Genomic DNA, 12168 nt, shown 5'->3' with positions numbered 1-12168 from the left:
CCTCAGGTGATTTCAACCAATTCGAGGATGTAATGGAAGATGTCCTTAAGCGATTGTGTATGTCTACTAAAAATGTAATAGTATGCGGGGATTTCAATGTTGATATCTTATTACATAATACTACTACGACTAGGTTGTTAAACTTATTTAAATGCTTTAATTTGAATAATGCTTTCGATGAACCTACTAGAATCACAGCAACTTCAGCATCTTGTTTAGATAATATTTTTTTTAACTGTGATATCTTAGGTAAATCGATATTAAACAATTTAAGGTCAGATCATTGTGGCCAACAAATTACTGTTGTTGGTACAAATAGAAATAAACATATTGTTAAGTACAGGCCGATAACTCAGAGTAAACTGACGCGATTTGAAGGTGAAATATCAGCCAAAATTCCTGCTCTCTTTTTTGAAAACTGTCATCCCGACAATCTTTATCGTACGCTTTTCAATGAAATAGAAAGTGCATTTAATAAAGTATTTACTTTTAAATACATAGATTCTAATAAAAAAATGAGGTTTAGTGATTGGGCGACAATAGGCATTTACAAAAGCAGGGATAAGTTGTATGAGCTATATGATGAAAAACAATACAATCAGACTCCAACTTTCCTTGAATATGTAAAAAGTTACTCCAAAACATTTAAAAATGTTTGTAGACAAGCTAAGTCGCTATACATTAAAGATCGGATAGTAAAATCTGAAAACAAAATACAAACAACCTGGAAAATTGTTAATAATGAATCTGGGAAAACTAAATCTCGAGACGGAAATTTTGAATTAATTATTAATAATAATATTATGGTAACTACTGATACAGAAGTTGCTAGTACTTTTGAAAACTTTTTTCAGAATGTTCCTATTTTGTTAACAGATTCACTAAATTCCTCACCTACTGCAGCTCAGAATTTATTAAGAGGCAACATTAATGAGTGCAAAGTTTTATTTCATTTCAAACATATAGATGCATCGGATATCAGTAAAAACTTCAAGTTGTTAAAATTAAAGAAAACAGGTGATATATGGGGAATGTCGGTAAAGGTAATATCTCAAATTATTGACGTCATTGCTCCTCTTTTAGCCATAATTTTCAATGAATGTGTTGATTTAGGTACTTTCCCGAACCTAATGAAACATAGTAAACTCATTCCTCTATTTAAATCTGGTAATAAAAATGATATAAACAATTACAGACCTATCTCAATCTTACCAGCTCTTAGTAAGATATTTGAAAAAATTATATTAAATCAACTCTTATATCATTTTAATGTAAATAACTTACTACACCCTGAGCAGTATGGCTTCACTAAAGGTCGTAGCACAACGGACGCAGGCGCTAAACTTATAAAACATGTTTATGATGCCTGGGAATGTTCACAGAACGCCATGGGTGTTTTTTGTGATCTATCTAAAGCTTTCGATTGTGTTGATCATAAAACCTTGCTTCTTAAGCTAAGCCACTATGGTATCCAAAACGTTGCACTAAATTTGGTTGCCTCTTATCTCAGCAATAGAACCCAAAGAGTTTGCATAAATGATGCAAAGTCTCAGGGTTCAAATACCTCAATGGGTGTCCCACAAGGCTCGATTTTGGGTCCTTTTCTATTTTTAGTGTATATAAATGATCTACCGTACCATGTCAGTGGAACATGCGACATTGTATTGTTTGCAGATGATACATCTCTAATTTTTAAGACTGATAGGAGTAAAGATAACTCTGACGAAGTAAACCGTGTTATGTCGCATGTGTCGCACTGGTTTACAGTTAACAACTTATTTTTAAATGCAAAAAAATCAAAGTGTGTCGAATTTATCTTACCAAATGTAAAGAAAATTGATAAAAATATAATGATAAATGGTGAATCACTAAAAATAGAGACTTCCACAGTTTTTCTGGGCGTGACCTTGGATAATAAGCTACAGTGGGGTGCCCATATAGATTCACTAGCGGGTAAACTAAGCTCGGCTGCCTACGTAGTCAGAAAAATTAGACAGATTACTGACGTTGAAATAGCTAGGCTAGTTTATTTTGCGTACTTTCATAGTGTTATGTCCTATGGAATCTTGTTATGGGGTAAAGCAGCTGATATCGAAACTATATTTATATTGCAGAAAAGAGCTGTACGGTCAATATATAAACTTAAATCACGCGAATCCCTCCGTGAGAAGTTTAAAGAAATAGGCATACTTACTGTAGCTTCACAATATATTTATAACAATATAGTATTTGTAAGACAACATATTAGTCTTTATAAACAAAAAGTGGACATAAACAGTCGACTTACAAGAAATGGTCATAAATTAGTGTCATCTGCATATCGTCTGCGTAAGGTACAGGGATCATTTGTGGGATTGAGTATACGCTTTTATAATATGATTCCTAAGGTGATTTTGGACCTGCCAATGCACAAGTTTAAAGAATTTGTTAAAACACATTTATTAGAGCGAGGTTACTATACAATTGATGAATTTTTTAATGATAAGGTTGCTTGGAAGCATCCGGCTCCGCTTTCAGCTCTCACAAGATAGAAAAATGAATGTTAAAATACAAAATGTAAATTGTTGATGTTGGAAAAGAGCAACTGCTGAGTTTCTTGCCGGCTTCTTCTCGGTAGAATCTGCTTTCCGAACCGGTGGTAGAATCACTACAAACAGACAGACTTGACGTTTCAAAAGTGCTTATATTAGGCCTACTTGAAATAAATGAATTTTGAATTTGAATTTGAATTTGACATTTTTAACGTCAATGCCAAGTAAAATTTTAAAATTACTATTATAAAGATATTTAAGGTATTTTCAACGATAAATAATTATTTTAATTCAATACAAGCATTTTTGTATCTTTTGTGAGAAATCCTTACGCCTTACTTAATTTAGGGCCCCCCAAGGCACGCTACGCCCGTATCTCTTCGTATTGGTAATTTCATACAAATATTATTAATACGAAAATATAGAGAAAGTATATTTGTGTGTTTGTTATAAAATAGTTTATTGGTTGTCTACCGCACAGGACAAGGGATAGTTTTTGTGGGAACGCACCCGGTGGCTGTAATTCTACGGGGTTAAGATAAAACTGTGTAACGTATGTACAACACCGATCTTGACACAATTTTAAATTTAATTAGCTATCATATCATTTACTTAGAATATTTAAATAGCCCGGGAAAATATTCTTGAACTAGCGGATAATATACTAAAATGCAGTTGATGTCAAATTAAATACAGTTTACATTCTTATAAATTAACAGAACAAATTTCTCTCTTTTCATAAAAAGTAAAGGAAAAGTAATCAAATCAGACACAATATGTTCAGTTTCAGTACGAACCATATTATTTACGGTATTTATGGTACCTACTCTCATCTTGTAGGTTTAGAATATTTTGTTGGCAAGATTTTATGTAACCTTCATGAATAGCGACAAAAGTGAATTCACTTGATCTTTTTAAAGCAATTTATGAGAACGGCCTTGATTGTCTATAAACAAAAGAACTATGAACATGAAGGTAACTATTTATACGTAACGTGTTATATTTTCCTTTATTTACCTTCGCCTTGTTTATATGGTCATTCTTATATGTAAAACACGACAAGATTACCTTCCTTATTAGGAGGTATAACCGTAATCTCGACGAACGTCAGTCCTTCGACCAAATGGCTAGTTTATATTGTTCAGCACGCGAGAGATACATTATATAAAATTTGCTATGCACTCGCTTTATCCCGTGTCGTGTACCAACTACAGTTGTTACCCGCTTACTTAGACTTTTAAAACACAGTCTTAAATGTGTATAATAACTATGTTCATCTCCAGAAGGGCTAGCATTCGCGCCGCGAGATAATTATCTTCACTCGTTTATCTTATGTATATATAGTTTTTCTATAGCGGTAAACGGAAAAGTGGGTAGACATGGGTACAGGATGTAAGCTATCTCTATTTAAAATTTCGCCAAGATCGGTGTAGTTATGAAGTCGTGTATAGGCGTATTTTTACATCCCCCAGAATAGTCCAGAACTTGGTGAATTTCTAGGATGAATAATGTTCATTGTCCATCTCCAGGATGTAAACTTTTTATGTTCCAACTTTTGGAATATAGGTACAATGGTAGATACGAACATAGCTAGCAAACAAATAAACAGTCACGTCCGTTCGTATTTATAAAATAGTAGGATTTTTGAGATGAAAAGCATTGTGCATTGCGCTAAGATGTAATTATGCTTCTACTATATTAGTAGAAGCATAATTTTACATACATTAAGCATTGATCTATGGAAAAGGAAAATAAGGTTATATATCTGTGCTACTACTACAATTTACTGAGATCACTAACCCGTCTGCCCAGCGCGGCGTAGTGGCTATGGACAAATCTTCCCCATAGAGGAGGCCTATATATGCTTTTTTTTTATGACGTCAACTGACCGGCCGCCCTGTATGCTATTGCTTGTTATATATGCTATTGAAGATTGTATACGTTTATAAGGTATCATTCATTATGTCATTATATTTTGTACCTTTGTTTATAAAACCCCGCTTTATAAAAAAAATCTCATATCTTAGGGTGGCTGAGAGATCTGTTATAGCGATGATAATATTTCGTGATGTTTTTTATACAAATTATAAACAAATAAAAAGGTACCTCACGCTATACATGTCTGAGGACATGAGTAAATAATCGGTTAGATACGAGTAGATAAGTATTATTATTAGATAACATATACAGTGACAAGGTCGCCAAGTAGGTAGGGCTTCGTGTGACGTGATGTCATTTAAATATCCAATGATCTATATAAATATTGGTTATTCTTGAAATCGGGATCGCCCGATATATTTTTTTAAATTATTTCAGATTTTTAAATTTATTAGCAATAATAATTTATATTATTAATATACATAAAAACAATAGACTCTGAAATTTTTCTTGAGTTCTTTTAATCCAAAAAATATATAGCTGGCCTGCGGTTGGATAAAGTTTTCTAGTTCTCCAAGAAAAGTATGTTTGGAATCAGACTGTAATGAATTGAAAATAATTTTATTTCATAGCAAAGGGGGTAAAAATTAGGACTTCGAAATATTAAAGTGGGTTGACTAGGTCAATTAGGATATCATGAAAGGTCTTGCGGTCTTGCACACATAATTTAGTTTTTTATACGTTTAAAATAAAGGGAATAATAAAACCATTTCTCTAGCTGCCGTTGTGCAAAATATATAGAGACAAGAAAACAACGGGGTGTTATAAATTTTACGTGTCTCTTTTTGTGTGTGTGTATGCGTGCGTGTGTGTGATAGTGTGCGCGCGCGCGTTTGCGTTTGTATATGATTTTGTTTTTTTTTTGGTTAAAAGGTGATAAGTCGTTTGTGTTCTTACCATTCGCCATTTAATGCTACTGACGATTTATATTTTTATCCCCAACCCCTTCAAAATGGATATTAAAGGAAGGGCTCCGCAAGTGACAACGGTTTTTACATTTTTAATTTAATTTCAATTTACGATTATGATTTTTTCTTACATACTTTGGTAGGTATAAGCCTATTTTTCTCACTCATTTGCTTTAGTTAATATTTAAAAGCGTTAGGTTGAAAAAAATCTGTACAGTGGGTTTGAGCATGTGGCATTGACTCCACATATTAGGTATCAAGGATTTTGCTCGAAATACATATAAGAATGTCATCGCTCTTAAGGGCATGTATTAAAATTGGGACATAACGAATTGCCGCATAATGTTTATAAATAAACAAATTACTGCGACGACTGGCTGATGAGTCAACATACCTACCTACACTTGATACGTGTTACAATAATTGGATAACTAAGTATACGTAATATTTATCTCATGTTCTATTTACTCTAAATAACTCTTATAATGAGTACCTACTTACTTAGTCGGTACCTACATATTGTATTGATGTCAATTGGTACTGTGTAGTATCAAGGTCAGAAGGCTTGACAAGGTTTTATAGTTTGAAACTAGTGCTAAAGGTTTGATCCACGGAATCTTTACGACATTAGAACTTCACAGTACCGATTTTTTTTAAAATTAAATTTCTACTTTTATTATTAAGTGATAATGCAGTCTTGGATGGTAATGGGCGAACCTGTCAGGGAGTATGGCATCCATACCCCTCTAACCAATCGGTTTCTACGCGACATCGTACCGGAACGCTAAATCGCTTAGCGACATAACTTTGTCGGTAGCCACGGCCGAAGCTTCCCACCAGATGAGACCAGAGTACTTTCAAAGACAAAACATGAACATCAACCTATCCAAACGAGCTATTCTTGCATTAATTATGTAAATACGATTCGTGTATCTCGGAAGCAGCTCAAATGGTTATTTTACAGGATCCTGAAAAAACGTGATTTAACTTGAACTTTATTAAAAACAACATTTTTAATAAAGTTATCTCGGAAAATTCTGAGGTTCTAGCATACTAACGAGGTTTATTAGATAGACTTACCGAATTTATCATAATTTAATGGGATGGAAAAATTATCAGGTTAATTATTATTTATTAGCACTACAGCTTAAACACTTCACTTTTATTATTCTTAGAACTACAGACTAAGCTTAGTATTCATTCTTAACATGGACTACGGAAAAGTTCTGCTAAAACTTACGCTTGCTTCTATCCAACATTTGCTGTAATTGCAATGTAGGCAGATTTGCTTCGATCAATAACATAATTATTAAATAGTAAAAAACCGGCCAAGTGCGAGTCGGACTCGCGTACGAAGGGAGCGTATCATGCAAAGTGTAAACGAATTACGAAATAATATTAACGATGCAGAAGTGTATTTCGTAAGGAACACTCTGTCAAAATATTAAGTCGAAACAAAGTATATTTATTTTTCCATAAAAACGTATTCAAAACATTCTAATTGTTTACTTATGACAACCCTATTGAAGTTAAATACCGACACGTGCATAGTACGGACGCTTCGCGACGTGTAACTAATAAAGTAAATCGAGTCACTTGATTTTAATTTTGCATGTGATGATAGGGCTGTATATGATTTCTTTCAGTAAAAACTATGAAAGTGGTTTACTAAAGAACTATTAGCGTGTAGGTTTTACCGATAAGTCTCAGAGATAGAACATAACGTACCTATAAAGCATGTTAAGTAATATTTTGGTTTTCATTTTTACGTCGTACCTATATGTATATAAAGCGGCAAAAGAAAAGCATGTCTGTTGTAACATGGGAGCCCCCATAAATAATATTATTTTTTTATATTTTTTTTTTAGTATTTGCTGCTACATAAATACATCAAGTGTCACGGTTTATGAGATACAGCCTGGTGATAGACGGACAGAGGAGTCTTAGTAATATTCTATTTTCCCTCGTGTCTTCTGGCTTTTACCTGAACCTTAAAATGATAGTAAAAGCCAGAAGACACGAGGGAAAATAGAATTACATTACTAAACAAATTATGTGCGTTTGGAATGTTACCAAGAATGCGTTTCCGCGTTAAATTGCCAAGCAACAACAATCCAGCCTGGAATCACTGAGGAAACAATCAAGGGTGATTTTAAGTCACTTATTTTTTTAGTTCTAAGCATTCTATGGTGCATTCCATAGAATGCTTAGAACTAAAAACAAGTCTTTACTTCAATGTCCAGTATATCCCTGTTTTGGCCCCATACAAATATAAAATCACTTTGCAGTAAACAGTTTCATTTATACATCAAGGTTTTTATCATCATCATCATGCACGTATTGCCGGCCCACTACAGAACAAGGGTCTCCTATCAGAATGGGAAGGGCTTGGCCGTAGTACACAACGCTGGTCCAGTGTGGATCGGTATACTTCACCCGCCCTTGGAAATATGATGGAGAACTCTCGATGTTTCACGATGTTTTCCTACACCGTTAGAGCATGTGATATTTCATTGCTTAAATTAATATAAAGCTCTCTCCTTTTATTTAAGGTTTTTACTATTGATAATGAAAGCTGACGGTAACGCTTTGATCTCTCAAAATATATTTAGAATAATGATTGTAATAATATTGTAAAATGTTTGGAAAAGATCAAGTGCTGCAGAATTTTTAGACACTACAAACAATCATTCTTGAACTTTCAAAATTTGTTATAGTAGTTAGTCCCTAGGTAGGAAATATTCAATTTTGAATTTTAATTTAGTATTGTAAATTTGAAAATGCCGTGTGGTGGTGGCAGATCAGAATACAGTCGTACGAGCCTACGTGGCGACTTACGGAATATAACAGAACTGGCAGTAGAGTCCTCAGTGATACTAGTACCACCTTACAGCTGCAATCACCTACTGGTGGTGATTATGGACAAATCCTCTAGGTGAGAGAGGCCTTTAGTTCAGCAGTGGACTGCTATAGGCTGTTGATAATGATGGTGAAGATGATTGTAAATGCATAGCTATTTCTTGGTAAGTCCTTCTTTCACGCAGTAACGTAGGCACGAATTAACCTGCTAATATTTGGAAAAAATTGCCGAAATAGATTTTGAATGTACGTGGATAAAGTTGCGGACAAAGTTACGCTTGTCGTACATAAGTACGTACGCCTATCACACGAAACATACGAAATCGTGATGAGCATTTAAACGCAGTGTTTATCGTTTACATTTCATAATATTTACAACGTTATTTTAGCACCAATAAATAGGTACTAGCATTGATTTACGTGTATCATCAGTACATAATATACCTCGTCGGTCTAGTGGTAAGCATGCTCAACTAGACAAGGCGATTGTTAATGTACAAACCTCGCAATTTCGAAACAGCTGACCAGTTCTCTGTATTGTCTATCTTTATTTATCTTGTTTATCTAATTTTATTCTAATAATCAAACCTCTGGTACTGAATCTAAAAACCTCTTTTGCATTTGATAGTTATGTTTTTGAGAACGTTTATATATAGAGTAGACCTATAGAACTATAGACCTATAACATTTACTTTTAAACTTTCACCGCTACTGGAGTTAAATTAAGGGATGAAAGTTTATTGGTCGAAACACGTTTGACTCATAAGATACTAAGTCCGACAAAAAAATTTTTGCATTTGGTAGCCCAATGCTTGAAGAAGGCATTGGGGTATAGCGGATACAGAACTACTGATTTCGCTATCCTACATAATATATATACGCGGGCAAAATCGCCGACGATCGCCAGTGTATAAATAACTATATAGTTATTATGTATACTCTATGGTTGCGACGCATCGTCTGTATAAGGCTCTTTAATTCAGTTACAAAGCATTTACAGATAAGCCGCAGTAGTTTTACTTACCTACTCAGTTACAATGTTGAAATTAAGATATACAAACTACCTATGTGATTATTTTCCATCCACGTACTTATACCTACCTGCTTGTACTATTTATTTATGTGTTTACTTCGTTCTGGCATTGAGACCGTTAGCTTCATCCGCGTTGAGGTCACCGAAGTGATCATTAAACGTTACCTGTGTGGTTCAAATGACTTCTATTGTCTTGGTAGCTGAATAGATACCTAGCTAACTGAGCTTTCGTGGTTTAAAATAGAGGAAATGGATCTAATAAAATATATGAAAGCTTTATATAAAGGTAATAAAATAAAGGTAAATTCTTTTCCCAATAAACTTTGTGCTCTCAATGTCAATAAATATATATCGCTTGTTTGCTTTGATAGTGTCCTATTTTATCGCTATAGACTAAAACAACTTCCTTAACACAATCTACTCTGTGGACTTTCGAAAACCTCTGATGAAGACAGCCAGAGGGCGAATTCCCTAAAAACCTCTAATGCCATTGTTTAGAAAATATTGGGTGCGTGTTTACACTCTGAGCTCAGTCTCTGGGGCTATTAAGACTATATAGTTTTATCATAAAGACTACTACTAGTCTTATATAATATATGCTGTATATATATATATTATGGATACCCTTTTCATTTCTTTGCAGTGTAAAGTATTTTTTTTTAATAATAAAAAATCTCTTTTTAATCTTATTTGTTTTTTTAAATTTTAACTTGTTTTATCTAAAACTAAAGAAAAGATTGTTTACATAATAAGATAAGTAAGAAAAAATAGCGTATGTTAAAATAATAATATATTACTCCCTTTGTTTCATTTCTGTCTAAAACATTTTTTTTATTATTTTATCAAATACCTAAGTAGTAAATAAACGTTTCCGTACTCGCACTTGCCTGTTTTTTTTTAATGATTAGTCCAATGGTCGTAAACCTGTTTGTCGTGGTCGAGAAGCGGCTTATTTAGTCTATTATCTTAATTATATTTTTGATATCAAATTGAAAACTCTATAGTGATTTATATTAGGTACCTACCCCCTGCCATACGAATGGGCTCGAGATTATAATTTTATTTTTATTTGGAAGTTATTTACATATTTGGTATTCACGTATTAGTTCTTTCGATTTATATAACTTCGCATTAAAGTTTTTTCCTTTTTTGAGAGCGGCGCTCATTTCTGACAATCATTTATTGCAAGGTTAAAGTTTTAAAATTGGGCGGGGTTTTGAGATGTGTTCATTTTGTGACTTATAGCGCGACCTAGTGGCGAATGGCAAAATCATTTGCAAAACTGACGGCTCTAAGAGATATTGCTACTTAGCGACAGATGGCGCTGTACTAAAGATTTTGTAATTGAAGTTGTTGGGAATTTGTATAAATTTTTTCGTTAATTTTTAAATGTTTTTGTATTATTTGTTGTCAATTTTACTACAACATAATTTACATTATATCGTTCATCAATTTTAATATTTATTTTGTTTGTTTCAGGTGTTGGTGGAATATGATGGTGTTGATTGGCAACGCCGTGAATGGGTGCCAGTGTATTCGCGTAGAACGTTTCGTGTGTTTTTAGTTGAAAGAACATTAGTTTGGGCACCTAGAAAGTTAGAAAAAGAAGAAGTCAAATGGCCCGCTTTGGTAAGCACCTTAAATAATATTTTAGTTATTAAATTTCCCAAGTTGACGCTAGATGGCGCTGTTGTAAAAATAATAATTACCAACGCGCTTTATAGATGGCACTGCAATCCGCATTTGATTTTTTGATGTTGTCATTCATAGAGGGCAAGAGTTTGTTGTATTTGGTTTGTACCCAGGGACTCAAATAAATAATTGTTTTTTTTTTTAATGTGGCTGTGTGTGACTTAGCGCAGAAGCCTTAGAAACGTATTCAATTAAGTAGTGTTGGATAGATTAAATATGTTACAGGTTGGTGTTATAATATTATTATTTTGCAAGGTGTTTTATATTTGAAACTTGTTTGAACTTTGAAGCAAATGCTTTTTAATTCAGTTAATTAGCTTTACGATTTACCTACTTAAAACTCAGCCAAAACTAAACAGTGGTACCATTACTGACTTCCTTTTTTCACTACAGTGGTTCCTATTACCCCACTTGTTTTAAATTTCCAGAACTGAATCCGACAAAAGAAAAAAATTTAGAATTTTAAAGTAATGTAGGTAGGTAGGTTGTACTGAATGAAAGATTAAATTTAGCACTGGCAGGTAAATAGGTAAAAATGGACTTAAATTTAAAATAAGAATGCCTGCTTTAGTGGAAAACCCGCCTTTGCACGCTCTATTTTATTGTCTAAGTTTTGTTTAATCTGTGTAATGTGTGTGTGCAATAAAGATTTCAAACAAACATGTAGTAACGTACACATGTTATGTATTCAAATATATTATAGACGTTGATGGTAACAAACACCTCAGTGTTGCATAACTACATACCTACCTACTTAAGAATAAGATTCATAAGAATTGAGAACTTGAACTCTTGAAGTCTATTATTAGTAATATTTAAAGACAGGTAAGAAATAAAAATAGTGTAAAGTATTTTTAAAAATTAATTACATAAAACATACGCTCATAAATCAAAAAAAACTTCTTTGAAATTATTAATTTTCTCATTACATTTAAGTACCAATATATAACAATTTCTTTTTATTTATTTCTATGCATTTGTTTCATTTTCTATTTTCAAAACATGCGCAAAGTTTGCTCGCAATTTATTTAATCCCTATTGTTTGGAAGCCCGCATATTGTAATCAAATTGCTATTGACTTAACAATCGTCACTAATGTGTGCAAATATTTTGTAATGGGAGCGATCGCAAATGGTGCTAATGTAATTCAGTTCTCACGTGTCCGGGCGACCTCCCTGTGTAGTATAGCCTTATAGATACGAGTAGG

General features: G+C 33.3%; 1 protein-coding gene across 4 annotated transcripts in view; it reads left to right on the top strand.

Annotated features, from left to right (window-relative positions):
* LOC120630092 (lysine-specific demethylase 3A) overlaps window positions 1-12168 on the top strand; it is a 229075-nt gene that overhangs the window by 42697 nt on the left and 174210 nt on the right. For 2 of the 4 annotated variants that reach the window (XM_039899237.1, XM_039899236.1), the window contains exon 2: window positions 10749-10898. In XM_039899237.1, coding sequence (XP_039755171.1) covers window positions 10749-10898 — 150 coding nt within the window. The other 2 variants (XM_039899239.1, XM_039899238.1) reach the window with 2 other exon arrangements.

Source organism: Pararge aegeria, chromosome 15 (genome assembly GCF_905163445.1).
Source record: "Pararge aegeria chromosome 15, ilParAegt1.1, whole genome shotgun sequence".
NCBI lineage: Eukaryota > Metazoa > Arthropoda > Insecta > Lepidoptera > Nymphalidae > Pararge > Pararge aegeria.
Note: the sequence above shows the minus strand (reverse complement) of the source record. Positions and strands in the feature narration are given on the sequence as shown.